Below are 17,536 nucleotides of genomic sequence, written 5' to 3'. Positions count from 1 at the left end.
TAATTTAATATAGCTATATATTTTGTTTAATGTGTATATGAGGTAAATAAAAGTTTTTATATTTTTTTATTACATTTATTACCTTACATTATGTAAATTATAAATAATAGTAAAATAATATATTTTAAAAATAGTACAGTATTTTAATGTTCATTTCTTAAATGTATATTATTATATATATATATATAGATAAAAAATTATTTACATAATTTAACATAAATATTTATGTAATTTTAAATAAATTATATATAAATTAAATGCTTTATATTTTTAATCAATTTGTTGTTTAGATAACAAAATAAATATATAGTTTAGAATTGATAATAAAAACATAATATAAAAAATTTAAAAATGCATTTAAAATGTAAATTGTGACAATTGATTAATATATATTTAAAAAATTTCACTAAATTATATTAATAAATTATTATTAGTTTTTTTTAAAAAAAATTATTTATAACTACAATTGATCATTTAATTTATTTTATAGAAATTATTATATGCTATTTGAATGTTTAAATAGAATAGTTGATAAAAATTTTATCTAATTTTTATATATATTAAAAATCTCAAAAATATATATAAATTATTTTGTTTTTTTATGAAAATATTTCTAATTGGATGTATCATAATATAGAAGTTTAATCTGATTTTTTTTTGGTTAAAAAAATCACATATACATTATCTACCTGTCCTATCCATCTATCTATCTACCTGTCCATATATATCTATTATCTATAAAAATAAAAATATCAATCACCATCAAATTTAATAACATGATTTTTATTATCATCATCATCTACTATACCGGTACTAATAGTTTTCATAGGTATCACATTAGTATCAATATTATTATTATTAGCACCGTTAGCCTGTTTTTCATTGATTGTATTACCTTTTTCTAGACTACCCTTACCATTAGCATTATCATTATTAGCATTATCATCGTAGAAATCTTTAACTTTGTCGGCCATAAAAATGATGCCCAAATCAAACATTGTGCCGACCATCATAAATGCAAATGCAGCACCGTGCAAATAGTATCTAAACTTATCCTGATCATATAGCCAACAGTTGCCAGTTTTGCCGCATGTTTTCTCCCAGACCAGACAGGCCGAGTCGGTGATGGCACCAAATATTAGTGGATACGGTATAAATGCTGTATTTTTAAAAAAAAAAAGATAACAAACAAAAATAAATATTAAACAGGGGTACACTTTTAAAATTATCGTAAAATTTGCTAATATTTAAACATTACTTTTATAAAGCACACACACACACATACACACATACATACACACACACATACATACACACACACACACACACACACATACATACATACATACATACATACATACATACATACATACATACACACACACACACATACATACAGACACATACATATACACACACATACATACATAAATACATAAAATCTTTTACATATTTAAAATATTTAAGAGTATTAAATTTTTTTTTTAAATATTAAATTATTAAAAATTATAATTTGTATTTCTAGTATTAGTATATAATTTATATCTATATATATATATAATTTAGACATGCATTTTATTGAATTATTAACAACTATTAAATATATATATATATATATATATAATTTCTTAAAAATTAATTTATATATACTGTATATATATATTCACAAAACACTTTACATACCAAATAAGGCCATAAATGTGGACATCAGTCCCATTGCAAAACTTTTATCTTTTGGGTCGACAGCCCTTTACAATATATATTTAGAAAGTAATGGCAATTATATTTATGAGAGAAACTTTTATTACATTTATTTGTTGTTATGTTAATCGGGTATTACCTAAATGATAGCAAATAGTTGCCAGTCCTGGCCGTTGACGATATTAGCAGACAAACTGTTATGACTATTAAATAGGGAAACATTTTATCACATTTATCGGAATCGCTTTGACAATAGCCAGCGGTAGCTGTCTGTCCGTAGCCATCAATACACGAGCACTGGGATAGTGTCTAAATTTTGGGGGGGGAACGGGAGGACAGTTAATTATATAGGTAATATTATTAATATATTGTAATAGTAGTAGTAGTAGTATACATTGGTATCCCGGTTCATTTTTGTACATCCAGCGTAACATGGCGAAAAATAGGTAGTAGCCCTATCAGATGAACATACAGGTGTGAACACACTGGTAGTACAATCACAGTCGGCATTGCACCGGGACTTCATTGTAAATCTATTAGTTCAACAACAAAATATATTACATATATTTTTATAATAATTTTTTTATATAACCCCCTCCCTCCAAACAATCCAACCCCCCCTAATTAGTCAATTTGTGATAGTATAGACGATAGTACATACTTGTTATCCATATCGTGATAGGGTGGCAGTTCCAGTGGCGGACATCCCATAAACATACCGGCAAATATACCACCATTGAATACCAGTTCCACAATAAACATATAGATCATCAGATTGCGAACCCTGGGTTTAATCCAACTGATACCTGAGCCGCCCAATATGATACCGACACACATGGGTAGTATAGATATAGTACCCGTAATAAAACTGGCACTGGAGCTGCTCTGACGGTACTGAGATTCAATGTATTTGACTTTATTGATAACATAGCCGCCAATGCCTATATAACGTATGGTACTGCCTATCAATTGGCACATTAGTATCGGATTACTTGATAAACGTTTGATAGCTTTTATTGTTCCTATTTTTTAAATATTAGTAAAATGTTCAGGGTAAATATTCAAAAAAATAATATAAATATATATTTTTTGTTATAAATTATTATATTAACGTAAATTAAATTATATTAACGTAAATTAAATTATATTAACGTAAATTAAATTATATTAACGTAAATTAAATTATATTAATGTAAATTAAATTATATTAATGTAAATTAAAATATATTAACGTAAATTAAATTATATTAAGAAAATTATTTTATTTTAAAAAAATTAGTTAATTAATTAATAATATTTATATTATAATATGTAGTTGAATATTAAATATTATTATATAATTATCTATTAATTTTAGTTAGAAGTTATTTTTAATTGAAAATTTAATTATTAGATGTGTCTACGGTATACTTTAATTTTATAGTTTATATTATTATTAAACATTAGTAGTAATTATAATAATAAAATTATAAAAATAAATTAAGAGACACCGTAGACAACAACTAATAATTAAATATTAACTAAAAAATTTATATTATTATACTATATATAAACATTAATAGTTTACAGTTTATTATATATATATATATATATATATATATATATACGGTATATATTATAACAAAAAATTATAAATTATTAAATAAAATAATAATAATAATTATAGTTATTATTTTTATAAACTCCAAGTTTAACACTACCAAGAACAATTACACAACAAAAATTAAAATATTAATTAAAAAAAAGTCAAACTAAATTATTTATTATAAACAAAAATTTACCAAGATACTAATTGAAAACATAGATTAGTAGTATAATTAATATAAATTAATAATATTTCAATTATTTTTAAATTTATTATTTCATTTGTTTATTACACATACCTTTCATACCCTTGACATTGTCCTTAAGATCTTTAGCCTTAACACTGGCTGTTTTAAGTTGTTTGGGAAACAGGAACATGGGAAGGGATGCAAAAAACAGGCAGATCCCGATCAACGTGAATCCCATCCACCATGCGCCAATGAATCGTGGATCACGTCTATTGATGCCCGGGTCGTCTAATAGTAATAATAGTATTAGTAATCAATAGTTAAAAACCCCATAATATATAATAAAGTCATCGGGGAATGGCCTACAAAACGGATTCTCGTAGAAGCGTAGTGTCAACGATGACAGTAGATAACCGCCGGCCGGTCCTATCAGCCGAAGTGCACTAATCAAACTGATATAAATTGGCGAATTGCGTTTGGATACACTATCGTCAACATAGGGCATACCGATAACAAAATAGGCTGTAAAGCCCAGTCCTCTGAGAAAACTACCCGACCATAGCAAGACAACGGCCAGCCATACTGTCGAGTGTTTACCGTTTGAACAGTCAATGTCGTCGTGATTGGCCGGACATAGCTCGTAGCGGGTTTCGTTGCGCATCATTTTGCTTTGTAACAGTCTATCGTCATGGAGTAGGTGAGTGCCCGGACCGTACAGCAGATAGGGTAGGGCTGTAATAAAACAGGACAGCGCCAGTACTAGCTCACCACTGGCTATCATGCGTGGCCTATTGAATCGGGTGCCCATATAGCCAATAATTGGACTAACCTATAGTTTAATGTACAGTATATATTAATTTATATATTGATACTTTTAAATATATGTTTTTTCTAAAATTGTACATGTATGGTTTATTTATTTTTTATAATAATTAAATTGCCAAGTTATAATTTAAAAAATAAATAGATATTTAATTGGATTAAAATAATTAATTTAAATGATTGTTATATTTATCTAATTTTAATATATTTTATATTATTATTGTTTTATTATAACTTATTAAATATTAAATAAAAAATTTCTATACTATTATTTATTGTTAATTTTATAAATAATTTTTTTTAAAATTTAGTGTAAATATAAATATGATATTAATTGTCAATTTTATTAGTAATATATCATACAATAATAACTTATAATTTTCAAAAAAAAACTTGAAAAGTTTTGTTTTCTGAAATCTATACGAGCCTTTTGTGTGTGTGTGTGTGTGTGTGTGTGTAGCAATTTTTTTGCGAATTTTGAAATTCTGACTTCAGATTCGGTTAGAGGACTACTAATAATGTATTGAAAAGTTGCATTAAAATTTTGATATCTCTTCGGGATCATATAGAAAATGGCGGCCAAAGTAAAGAAAATTTTAAGAAAAAATATTTTAAGTATAAATTTGAATAGAGCATCAAAAGCAAGCATAAAAATATGCATTAAAATTTTGATATCTCTTCAGGAACATAGAGAAAATGGCGGCCAAAATAAAAAAAAATTTAGGTAAAAATTTTAACGTTTAGAATTGTATAGAGCATCAAAAATAAGATATAATAAATTAAAATTATTTTTTTTTTTTAAAAAAAATGGTGACATGTATAAAAAATTAAGGTAAATTTTAGCGCTTAGAATTGTATATAGTATTAAAAATAAGATATAATAGATCAAAATTATATTATTTTTTCAAAAAATGGCAGCAAAAGTATGATTTTAACTTTATTTTGTTATACTAAATCATTTAATACCAAACATGATTATATTTGTTTATTTCATTATATTAATCATCTGATACTCTACATGACTAGAGTTGAGTTTATTTTGTCATACAGAGTAATTTGATACCCTACATGACTATGGTTGAGTTTGTTTTGTCATACCGAGTCATTTGATACCCTACATGACTATGGTTGAGTTTATTTTGTCATACCGAGTCATTTGATACCCTACATGACTATGGTTGAGTTTATTTTGTCATACCGAGTCATTTTATACCCTACATGACTATAGTTGAGTTTTGTTTGTCATTCCGAGTCATTTGATACCCTACATGACTATGGTTGTTTATTTTGTCATACCGAATCATTTGATACCATACATAACTATAGTTGAGTTTATTTTGTCATTCCGAGTCATTTGATACCCTACATGACTATGGTTGAGTTTATTTTGTCATTCCGAGTCATTTGATACCCTACATGACTATGGTTGAGTTTATTTTGTCATACCGAGTCATTTTATACCCTACATGACTATAGTTGAGTTTTGTTTGTCATTCCGAGTCATTTGATACCCTACATGACTATGGTTGTTTATTTTGTCATACCGAATCATTTGATACCCTACATGACTATGGTTGAGTTTATTTTGTCATTCCGAGTCATTTGATACCCTACATGACTATGGTTGAGTTTATTTTGTCATACCGAGTCATTTGATAACCTACATAACATTATTTAAATTATGTATATTTTACCAGTTTTTTATTTTTGTTACTATATAAATTAATACTATATAATTATACCAACTATTTGGTTTCAACATATTTATGATATTCAAGTTTTTTTTCTAATAATGCTTTCTAGCATTCTTAACTGGTTTTTTTTAAATTATGTTTGACAAAAAAATAGTTTTAACAAAATAATTTAAAATTAAATTTAATCATAAATATTGTGCACATGTTTTTTAAAATGACATTATCTATCATATGTATGATATGATACAAACATTTAAACATTAAAAAAAACTATTATTATTATTAAGAAATATATCATTATTTTTAGTAATAATAATTTTTTAGAAATTATTTATTGTTTATTTAATGAGTACAAAATTAATTAGTTATTGTAAAATATTGTAATATATTTTGTATATATATATATATTAGCGATAATTACAAAATATAATATTACACAATAATAATAGCATTTAATTTTGTAACACTTATTAAATAATAGTAGTTTACATAATACTATTTTTATAATAGTAATAATAATAATAATAATAATATCTCATTGACAAATTGAAGGTTAGATTTATTAGACCTAAATATCAATGACAAATTTTTTTTCTCAAATATAATACATTATGAAAATTATAAGTTAATATAATAATAATTTTACAAATAGTATTGAATGAAAAAAAAATAATTTGATAACTTCCTAAATAGTTTAGTAAGCTATTTATTATACTGTATTATTATATATATGAATATTTATTTATAAATTAATAACTATCAGTTTGTAAAACTAGTTTACTAACAATAACTTACTATATATATATAATTTATATATATAAATTTATATATATATATATATATATATATATTAATTGGTAACTAATAGATATTTAATCAATAAGTATGTTAAATAAATATTGAAATAAAATTAAAATTTTTTGATAGAGAACAAATAATCTATATAACTTTTGTTTTAAATAATGATATTTTTATTTTTAAAAATAAAATATAATTTTTATAATTAAAAAAAATAAAATATACTGTATTTCAAAATAAAAACTGTAATTTTTCATTTATGGTTTATATAATAAGTTAATAATTTTGATATTGCTTAATTAAAACTAGAAATATTTTATTGACATTTAAACTAATAATTTAAAAATAGTCTAAATAGTTTTAAAATATTTTTGATTACAAAAAAATATATCCTAAAAATTATTATTAAAAAATATATTTTACAAAAAAAAATAATTATAAATAATAATAAAATAATAATATTTATATCTATAGCTATCTATATATTTATATTATTTATAAAAATTAATTTTAAACTTCAAACAAAATTAAAAAATATTATATACATTACCAGCATTTGTGAAAAGTTGTCGGCAATCAGTATAAGACCAGATATTTTGCTATCAAATGCAAACCGTTTTTCCAGTGTCGACATCGACCCGATAAAGTAGGCACCGGTCATACCCTGTATGATACCGATGGCTGCAAAGTTGATCATAAAAAACAACGGACTGGCAAACACTTGTAGCCATTGGGGTCGCCACGAGCCGATACCACAGGCGGTTAGCTTAGGGTCATCGGTATCGTAGTCGTCGGCATCATTGTCCACATCATTGGGCACATGTAGTTTAGGTGGGATTGTTGTGTCCGATACAACAGCAATACCATCGACAACAACATCATCATCATTGGCACTAATAGGTGTATATGTAGTATAAGTTGTTTTGGACATAATTTTTTTTTAAGTATAGTAATAATAATAATACAACAACAAAAAATAAGTAGGTGTGCACTAAATAACGGGATGGTATGTATGTATTATATTAATATAATAAGTATGGGTAGATGATAGTAGTAATTATAGATAATGTAATTTTTAAAACTAATTTATACATTATATATTTTAAAAAAAATTTTTAAGTATCTAATTTTATTATTAATAATAATAATTATTTTTAAAATGTATAAAAAATTTTATATAATTAACAGTAGTTATTATTTTTCTAAATTCTAATTCAATTTTTAAATAAGTGTCACTAATTATTATTATTAACTGAAATTAAATTATTGGTATTAATAAAACTATGATATTAAACATATATAACTGTATAGTATTAGCAAAAATAAAAATACAAAAAAATAAAATAAATTTACTATAAATAGTAGTTATAACAATAATCATCGACAATAAGTACAGGGTATATAATTGATAAATTACTGGCAAATAAATTAAATAAATAAAACAGTTATCAAACATTTATATATAGTATAAATGTAATAATAATACTAATTATTATAATAATAAATATTTATAGATAAAAACTAAATATAATATTAACTAAAATAATATATTACTCGCGTTTTGTACAATTGCAGAGCCCAGTGATGTATGCTTTATAGTGTTTCATTGGACGGGACGGGTATACAGTGTGTACGGGTGCAGACCAACGGGATTATATTATTATTATTTATTTTTTTGGCGATAAAAATAAATTAAGGTCGAGATAACTGTGCGATAATACTTAATAGTTGACAGGTAATTATAATTTACTACATAAAAAATATTTATTTAATTTTTATTTTAAACAGTTACCAGTCCCCCCAAATGTGTATATATATATTTTTTTTGTTGTTGATATATATTTATGATAAAATTAAAATTATTAGGGTCGGATACTGATTTTTAGTGATAATATTATAAGATTGTATATTATTATCATATAATTTAATTGATATATTTATTAATATATATATATATATATATATTACACTGATTTATCAATAATACATTGTAGTAATCGATGCACTATAGTGATTAAAACAAAATATTAAAATCAATCAATTAATTTTTAGTAAATTAAACTTAATTAAACTATTTATTTATATAATTTATAAATTATTAAATTTTTTCTAACAATTAACTAAATAATACACAAGTATTAAACAAAAAATTGTAATCCAAGTAATAAAATAAATTATTATATTATTATATTTTTATAATAATTCAAATATCATATACTATTACTTTTATTTAATAAATATCAATGAATAGAAATTGTAACCAAATCTACTTAAAAATTTAGTTATATTTAAATAGTTTATAATTTTTTTTGAATGACAATTAATATTTTACATACAAAATTATTATCAATAAAATAACTTATTATACTAATGAAAAAATAAAATAGTTAGTACACTTGAAAAATAAAAACATTTTTAAAAATAACCATCAATCATTTTTATAATTTTAAAATAAAATAAATAATCTAAAACATTTCAATAAAAAATAATTTATTTAATTTATTACCATCAATTGTAACTGTTAATTGTTAAGTACATTTATAAATTATTATTATTATTATTATTAATATTATACACCAATATTTACACATATGTTTATATATAAATGAAAAGCTAAAATACAGTTAGTTTTTAAAAGTATTTTAAAACAAAATAGGAAACACTGTATAAATACATATCGTTAAATAAAAAAAAACTAAATAAATAATAATAATAAAAATAAAATCATAGAAACTACAAGTAATTGTCACAATTGATTGAACAAATATTTTAACTAATGATACAATAATATATAATAATAATTTGACATATATCATTTTATGTCAATTTTAATATATAAAATTAAAAAAACCTTACAAATAAAATACTGTATTATCATGTTTTATAAAAACCAATATATAGTCAACAATTTAATTAAATAAAATATATTTTTTTAAATGTTTTATTTACATAATATATAAATATATTTTAAACAAAAAAATAAATATATTTTATATGTAAAATATTGAAGCATACATAAAATAAATTTAATACTAAATAATTAACCGGAATTTACAACAAAAAAAATCAATGTCATTAAAAACATTTTATAATAATATATATATTTATAAAAAAAATAATTAGATAATAGTTTGACATTAGATACAAATGTTTACTTTTATAATAATAATAATTATATTATAGATATTGAAAATAATAATTATATGCATTATTTAGTTTATAGAGATTTATAAAAAATATAATGTGTTTTTATAAATAAAGTCTAGACTCAAAAAACTTTTTAATTTTTAGAATATTATGTAAACTGATTTAAAAATTAAACAATTAGTAAAAAAATAAAATATTTACTATAAATAATTTTAATTAATTACTATATTATTATTATTATGTTAAGTAGTTTTATTTGTTAAATAAATTTTATAAATATTTATAATTAATTCTATGATATTTAAAAATTTCAGATTTATTTAATTATCAAAAATCAATTGTATTTTAAATTGTGCTTTTTTAAATAAAACTACTTATATGGTATTTAAAATAAATTATATATAAATAATTTATTTATAATTAAAAACTAACTATTTTTTAAAAAATACTTTATTTTCTAATTTCTATTTTTAAAATTAATAGATTAAATAAAACTAATTTTTAGTTATTTGTAAAAAATAATAGACTATTAATATAGTTTATTTTACTAACACTAGATAGTGTAACATTATTTAATATTTTATCTACAGTATTGAAAATAATAAATAAGCTATTAAATTATTTTCATTATTAATCTACTAATACTTTATATTTATTTAATTATTTTAAAATTATGAACATTTTAAATGTTTCATTTTAATTAAATTAGTATAATTAATTAATTGATTAATATTATTAAGCAATATATAATAAATATAATTATTGTTTAAAAAAATTTTATATATATAAAAATCATAGTTTTAAATAAAATCTATTTATCATATTTTCATCTCAAACAAGTTTATAAAGGGAAAAATTTAATACATAATTATATCATAATTATGTTTAAATTAATTTTTTATTTCCTAAAAAAATTAAAATAGTTTGTTTTCCTCTAGATTTAGAGTTTAAATTAAAAATATTATATTAATATTATTGTAAATTATATAACTTTAAAAATAATAATATATATAAATTTATATAACAATCTAATAATGTGTTTTTATACTACACTACATATTATTTTAAGGTAAAACAATTTTAATGGTTCAAAGTTTTTTAATTTAAAAAATAAATATGATGACATTGTATTATTATTATTATTATTACAGTATTATTAATATAATATTGTTTTAAATTAGTTTTAAATATCATATCTAAATAGTTTGTATGTCTAAACGTTTTTATTATTATAAATATCTGTCTAGTCATTGACAACTAAAACATTTGTTGTAATACCCATTGCATAAAAAACATTACAAGTTTTGTAATTTTTTGTTTAATTAAATACTAGTAATAATAATAAATTAATATAAACTAATATAAAATCAAAATGTCTATTAAAACAGGTGTTTACCTCTATTAGAGTCTCTCTCTCTCACACATACTCTCTAACACTCTAACTTACTCTCTCTCTCTCTCTCTCTCTCTCTCTCTCTCTCTCTCTCTCTCTCACACACACACACACACACACACACACACACACTCACTCACTCACTCACTCACCATTAACTCGAGATTATTATTAGATAATAATAATAATTATTATTTGATTTTTTTTAAAAAACTAACTTTCCTCTCAATTATAAATTTATTACAGTATTTTTATTACTACATTATAAAGTTATTGAATATATATATATATATATATATATATATATATATATATATATACTGTAATTGTATATCACATGTGTGTGTGTGTGTGTGTGTATGTTAGTACAGTATATATAGTATACAGTGTATCTATGGAGAGACAGTGTCCTATTGATTAGATAATAATTATATTGCAAACATCGAGAGTTTATTAGACTTTTTGCTTGAATTTTTTTTTAATATTAATTATTAATTATTATTATATATTATATTTGTTTTTTTCTTACTATTTAAAAAAAACGTTTTGTCACTATTTGTATGATTCACTCCTCATGTAATTAATATTAAAATTAATATTTTTTGTGTCATTGTTTTAATATAAAAAAAAAATATCCTAAATATATATTATAATACACTAGTATATAATAAATTTAATATAAATTGCGTCTATTATTTTAAAAACAAGTTTTTATACCTGTATAATAATAATAATTATTAGTTTTTAAATATTATTTATTATCAATAAAAATATTTAACACCAACAAAATCAGGTTTGTATTAATTTATGTTTATTTACCGGTATTTTATTTAATATATACACACAATATGTTTTATCAAAACAGCATACATACTAAACACATAGTTAACAAAAAATAATAATAAAATTTTATTTTTAAAAAATATGTATTGAATATCTATTTTTTAAACAAATATATAACTATTATTATTATTATTATTATTATTATAGAAATCATGACATTTGTTCAACAATGGACCCAAAAACTGGATGATTATCTGAAACGAGAGGACAATGTCTGGACTAAACAGTTGGCCAGAGCCGAGTCGGCTACCGGTATATCCAGACTGTATTTGGCTAACAGTTTGATAATCATATTTGTCGGCTATATGTTATTCGGACAGTTTGCCCAATTGTTATGCAATCTATTGGGGTTTGTCTATCCGGCCTATGCATCCCTGTGCGCACTGGACGCACAAATTAGCGGCGATAGCAATTCAATTGATCAGATACAGCGTTTGCTCAGGTATTACATAATATATATATATATATAATAATAATATATGTGTGTATATGTGAGGGTAATTAATAATGAAAAAATTTTAATTTTATCAAAAAAAATAATTATCTGATACCTAATATTGATAAATCATATGATGACTACTCTATAAAACTTTGAATTTAATTTAATATATAATTTAATATTAATATATTAATATATATATTATTTTGTTCATTAATTTAATCATCACAATTTACTAATTGATTATATAGTCACTATATTAATACAGTAGTAATAAACTATAAATAACTATTAAATATCATATACTGATTTAATCTAAAATATTAAGTATTTGTATTTATAAATATAAATGCTATAAATATCATATACTAAACAACATTAATTGTCTTTATTGTGATAGCATATGTTATATTAATAATATTAAGTTTGTTTCAACAAAAATTGTTTTAATCATCATTTTTATCATCAATATTATTATTAGTATCATTTTTTGTTGTTGTTGGATAGATATCAGCAAATCAATTGTTTTTAGTTGATTTTAGTATAAACATTTTTGAAAACATTGACTACTATTTTTATGTTGCTAAAATTTTTCAAATAAAAATATAACTATCATAATATTTTTATTTTTTTTTAAAAAATCAATTGTCAATTAGATACTATATTAATTTAGTTTAATTATTAACATGTAGAAAAATACTTGAAATATTTTATATGTACTCAAAAAAAAATTATATGTTAAACACATTCAACACATATAATAATTCAGATAAAATTAATACATAATTTTTTTTAATTATCTAAATATTTCTAAAAAATTATTATAGCAGTTTAATTATTATTACAATTACCGATTAAAAAGATACCATTTATACTATGTATATATAGCTAATAACTTATAACTATTGTTTATAACTATTGTTTATAACTTATGTTTATAACTAACGTTTATAACTATAACTTATAACTATTGTTTATAACTAATGTCTATAACTATAACTTATAACAATTGTTTATAACTAATGTCTATAACTATAACTTATAACAATTGTTTATAACTATTGTTTATAACTAATGTCTATAACTATAACTTATAACTAATATATTAATTATTTTTAAATTTATTTTTTTTTAAGATATTGGGTAGTATTTGCATTGTTATCGGTGGCCGACTTTTTTTCATTATATTTATTCCGAATTATACCGTTCTATTGGTTGGCAAAACTGGCATTCCTTGGCTGGTGTTTGGCACCTATACCTCAAAACGGTTCACAACTACTATATTTTAAGTTTATACGACCAGTTTTCAGGCAACTGGAACCCTGTATAGACAATTGGTTTGCTAGTCTAGTAACACAGCTCAGGGATGTTATCGATGATGATGGCGATAATGATGATGATAATAGTGTTACAACAACATCAACAACAAAAAAGTCGACAAAACATAAACAACACAAAAAATAGTCTCTCGATAATCAAAAAAAAAAATTTAATATAAAATAATTAAACAAAAAATATTGTGTGTATTTTGTATACAAATTATAATTTTAATTTATATACAAATTATAATTTATATTATTATATTTATATAGAATATTATTGTTCTAATAGTTTTTAAAAAAATTATATTATTTTTATTTTTTTAATAAATAGCATAATATAATTAAAAAAGATTCTTCTAATATAATAATTATAAGAAAATTTAGATAATTAAATAAAATAATAAATACTTATAATAATATAATAATAATAATAAGTTTTCTTACCTTAAATTAATTAGTAGTTGAATTGTTTTTAAAAATTTATTTAAATATTAATAATTTTTTATTTAAAAATAAATTATATTAACTGGAAAATAACTTTTTAAACTTATTTAAATGTTTCACAACTTTTATTTTAGTAACTAAAAATAAAATAACAAAAATATTTTACATGATTTTTATCCTTATATTTATAAAATTTATTGTTATTATATATTTACACATATTTATTTAATATATAATAGCTAATTAATTTAGCTAATAAAACAAAAATTACTTATTATCTATTTTAGTATTTATAAAACCCAAATAATTTTTATTGTATTATATCCTTTAAAAAAATTTAATAAATAATTTTTTTATGATATTGCTTGGATATTTTATTTATTAAATAATATTGTTTAATATATGAAATATTTGACACCATTTAATAAAAAAACAATTATATTTATTATTATTTACTTGTATTATATAATCTAAAAAAAAATACTAAAAAAATTCATATGACTTGTCTATTATTACTGTTATTATTATTATTATTAATATATACAATATATTACAATTAGTCTAATATTAATTTTTTTAATATAAATAAATAATAGTTTCTACAAAAAAATATAACAACTATTAATAAAAAAATGTTTGATATTAAATAATTTAAATATTTAAACATTATTAAGTAATTAAATGCTTTTATACTATAAGTTATGTTTTAAATTTTAGAAACAAAATTTTTTTAGTAATACAAACAAAATGAAAAAATAAAAAATTAATTAACAATTTATTATAATAAATAACTTCAAAAAAATATACTATATATTTGTTCAATAAATATGTCAATTTAAATAAATTTTATTTTTAAAAAAAAATATAATAAATTTTGCAATTAATTAATATAAACAAAAGCTGATGCCCTTAAAAACTTTTGGCAAATGTTTTAAATAAATAAAAAACTTAGTTTTTAATTAAAAATATTATTAAATACTTGTATGATTTACTAATCTTATATGAAAATTATTATTATTATTACTACTATTATTAGGTCCGATAGATAGTCTACCACTTTCCAGATTATACTCATTAGATGGTCCACTGGTATTCATACGACTATTATTAGTATTATTATTATCGCTTAAAACTAGACCGACGGGTAGGCCGTCCACATCATCATCGGTACACAAATCGCTCAGATAGTAGGCGGTCAGTGTGGCTGACAGTGCGCCCTGTATTAGCCCGATCATAACGTCGCTCCAGTGATGCCAATAGTCGGATATGCGGGTATAGCCGACATAAATGGCCAAATTCAATGCCAGACCCTGTACGAGGGCCCGGATCAGTGCCGTATGCTGTTGTGAATTACGAACGGGAAACCGTTTGTGTAGATATATGACCAGATATACCATTGAGAAGGCCATTGTCGAGGAATGGCCTAAATTGTGATCATAATAATAATAATAATAATAATATGTGGGTTAGTTAATACATATTCATATGTATGTTAGTATGTGTGTTTGTATGTGTGTTAGTATGTGTGTTTGTATGTGTGTTTGTATGTGTATGTTTGTATGTATATGTTTGTATATATTTGTTTAAGTGTGTGTGTTTGTGTTTGTATGGTGTGTATGTATGTGTGTGTATGTATGTGTGTGTATGTATGTGTGTGTATGTATGTGTGTGTATGTATGTGTGTATGTATGTGTGTGTATGTATGTGTGTGTATGTATGTGTGTGTATGTATGTGTGTGTATGTATGTGTGTGTATGTATGTGTGTGTATGTATGTGTGTGTATGTATGTGTGTGTATGTATGTGTGTGTATGTATGTGTGTGTATGTATGTGTGTGTATGTATGTATGTTTGTGTGTGTGTGTGTGTGTGTTAACGGAGAGATAGATAGATAGATAGATAGATAGATAGATAGATAGATAGATAGATAGATAGATAGATAGAKAGAGAGAGAGAGAGAGAGAGAGAGAGAGAGAGAGAGAGAGAGAGATTCTCTGATATTACCTGACATATAGCTCATACGCATCTCTGTGACGGCTTCGGTAGGCGCCCCATCAGTGCCGGTACATTCAAAATCTTCAATATATTGATAGACATTTATTGTATCGCATACAACATTCGGCTGACAAACACCGTAAAAATAGGGTCGGAGCCGACCCACCGATACTTTAGCTATGTATGTGCACAGTATGGACATGAGTGCGCCGAACAGGAACGGTATGTATTTGTCGTACAATTCCCTTAACAATGTTTTGTCCAGTTTGCTAGTATACTGACTCTGATTATATATATAAAAAAAGTATAGACCAGTATATAATAAATATTTTTTGATTTCATTGAAAATAAAATTAATAATAATTACATTTTTGTATCGGTAGGTCTCGACACTGGCCACGGCAACAATTATGGGCAATAATACCAGTGCGGCCAACGAATAACTATTGATTGTACTGTCCCTATAGGGGTATCGTATGGTTAGGTCATTGCAAAAGTAGCCGCGTTTGTAGGGTTTGGCAAATAGATAGAGAAACAGTACAAATAGTCCGACAAATAGTAGCGAAAATATATCGACAATTAATTTGATTAAAATTTTTTTAGATATATTTAATGACATTTTTTTAAAGAAAAATAAAAATAAAATAAATAAAAATAAATTATTAACAACTGAATAAATAATAATAATAATAATAATATTTATTTCTAATTTTAATCAATAGATAACACAACACATTTCAGCAATAATTATATATCAATTTTTATGTGTGATTTATATGTTGTGTATTTATTATTATTACTTTTATTATTATTATTACAATATTAAATAGTAAATCGTGTAAAACATTATTAAATAAAACAAAACAAAAAATATGTACTAAAATAATATTAAAAAAAAATTAAAATACTTTTTCATTAATCAGTAAATATTTTTTTTATAATAGTATAATTATTATATTTAATTTAATTGTTATCAATAAATAAAATTTTTATAAAGATAATAAATACTATTGTTGAGTATTATTAATATTAATACTGTAATAATAATAATATTATTATTATTATTACGTAGATAAAATAGCTTTAATAAATTAAATAACCTTGCAAAACTTTAATATTTTTACAACAAAATTAAGCTAATATAATATTGTAAAATAAACTTTATTT

General features: G+C 21.9%; 3 protein-coding genes across 3 annotated transcripts; 1 reads left to right on the top strand and 2 right to left on the bottom strand.

Annotated features, from left to right (window-relative positions):
• Window positions 1–697: 697 nt before the first annotated feature.
• LOC128954767 (solute carrier organic anion transporter family member 74D-like) lies at window positions 698–7,718 on the bottom strand. The gene is made up of 8 exons (XM_054300367.1): window positions 7,338–7,718; window positions 3,840–4,302; window positions 3,585–3,761; window positions 2,363–2,723; window positions 2,096–2,234; window positions 1,841–2,010; window positions 1,684–1,748; window positions 698–1,159 (listed from the first exon to the last, which is right to left on the bottom strand). Exons 1-8 carry the CDS (start codon window positions 7,716–7,718, stop codon window positions 753–755), a joined length of 2,163 nt encoding a protein of 720 aa, XP_054156342.1. The 3' UTR covers window positions 698–752.
• A 4,334-nt stretch (window positions 7,719–12,052) lies between these two features.
• On the top strand, window positions 12,053–14,078 carry LOC128955646 (receptor expression-enhancing protein 5-like). Its single transcript, XM_054301322.1, has 3 exons — window positions 12,053–12,120; window positions 12,318–12,612; window positions 13,746–14,078. The coding sequence occupies exons 2-3, from the start codon at window positions 12,323–12,325 to the stop codon at window positions 14,071–14,073; spliced, it is 618 nt and encodes a 205-aa protein (XP_054157297.1). The 5' UTR covers window positions 12,053–12,120; window positions 12,318–12,322; the 3' UTR covers window positions 14,074–14,078.
• Window positions 14,079–15,346: 1,268 nt separating this feature from the next.
• LOC128954756 (phospholipid phosphatase 2-like) lies at window positions 15,347–16,988 on the bottom strand. The gene is made up of 3 exons (XM_054300355.1): window positions 16,737–16,988; window positions 16,379–16,652; window positions 15,347–15,798 (listed from the first exon to the last, which is right to left on the bottom strand). Exons 1-3 carry the CDS (start codon window positions 16,986–16,988, stop codon window positions 15,347–15,349), a joined length of 978 nt encoding a protein of 325 aa, XP_054156330.1.
• Window positions 16,989–17,536: the final 548 nt, after the last annotated feature.

The sequence above is a fragment of the Oppia nitens genome, unplaced genomic scaffold (genome assembly GCF_028296485.1).
Source record: "Oppia nitens isolate AA-2021 unplaced genomic scaffold, nextdenovo-longstitch-racon4-pilon3 scaffold12_pilon_pilon_pilon, whole genome shotgun sequence".
Classification (NCBI taxonomy): domain Eukaryota; kingdom Metazoa; phylum Arthropoda; class Arachnida; order Sarcoptiformes; family Oppiidae; genus Oppia; species Oppia nitens.
This window is presented reverse-complemented; position numbering and strand designations above follow the sequence as displayed.

Excerpts from the sequence above, each read along its gene's own strand:
- LOC128954767 (XM_054300367.1), bottom strand. The coding sequence starts at position 7,718 with ATGTCCAAAACAACTTATACTACATATACACCTATTAGTGCCAATGAT. Across the intron at positions 3,762-3,839 it reads CTTCTACGAGAATCCGTTTT|ACGACCCGGGCATCAATAGA; the intron begins GTAGGCCATTCC and ends TATTACTATTAG. Across the intron at positions 2,724-3,584 it reads CAATGTCAAGGGTATGAAAG|GAACAATAAAAGCTATCAAA; the intron begins GTATGTGTAATA and ends TTTAAAAAATAG.
- LOC128955646 (XM_054301322.1), top strand. The coding sequence starts at position 12,323 with ATGACATTTGTTCAACAATGGACCCAAAAACTGGATGATTATCTGAAA. Across the intron at positions 12,613-13,745 it reads CAGATACAGCGTTTGCTCAG|ATATTGGGTAGTATTTGCAT; the intron begins GTATTACATAAT and ends TTTTTTTTTAAG.
- LOC128954756 (XM_054300355.1), bottom strand. The coding sequence starts at position 16,988 with ATGTCATTAAATATATCTAAAAAAATTTTAATCAAATTAATTGTCGAT. Across the intron at positions 16,653-16,736 it reads AGACCTACCGATACAAAAAT|AGTCAGTATACTAGCAAACT; the intron begins GTAATTATTATT and ends ATATATAATCAG. Across the intron at positions 15,799-16,378 it reads GCGTATGAGCTATATGTCAG|GCCATTCCTCGACAATGGCC; the intron begins GTAATATCAGAG and ends ATCACAATTTAG.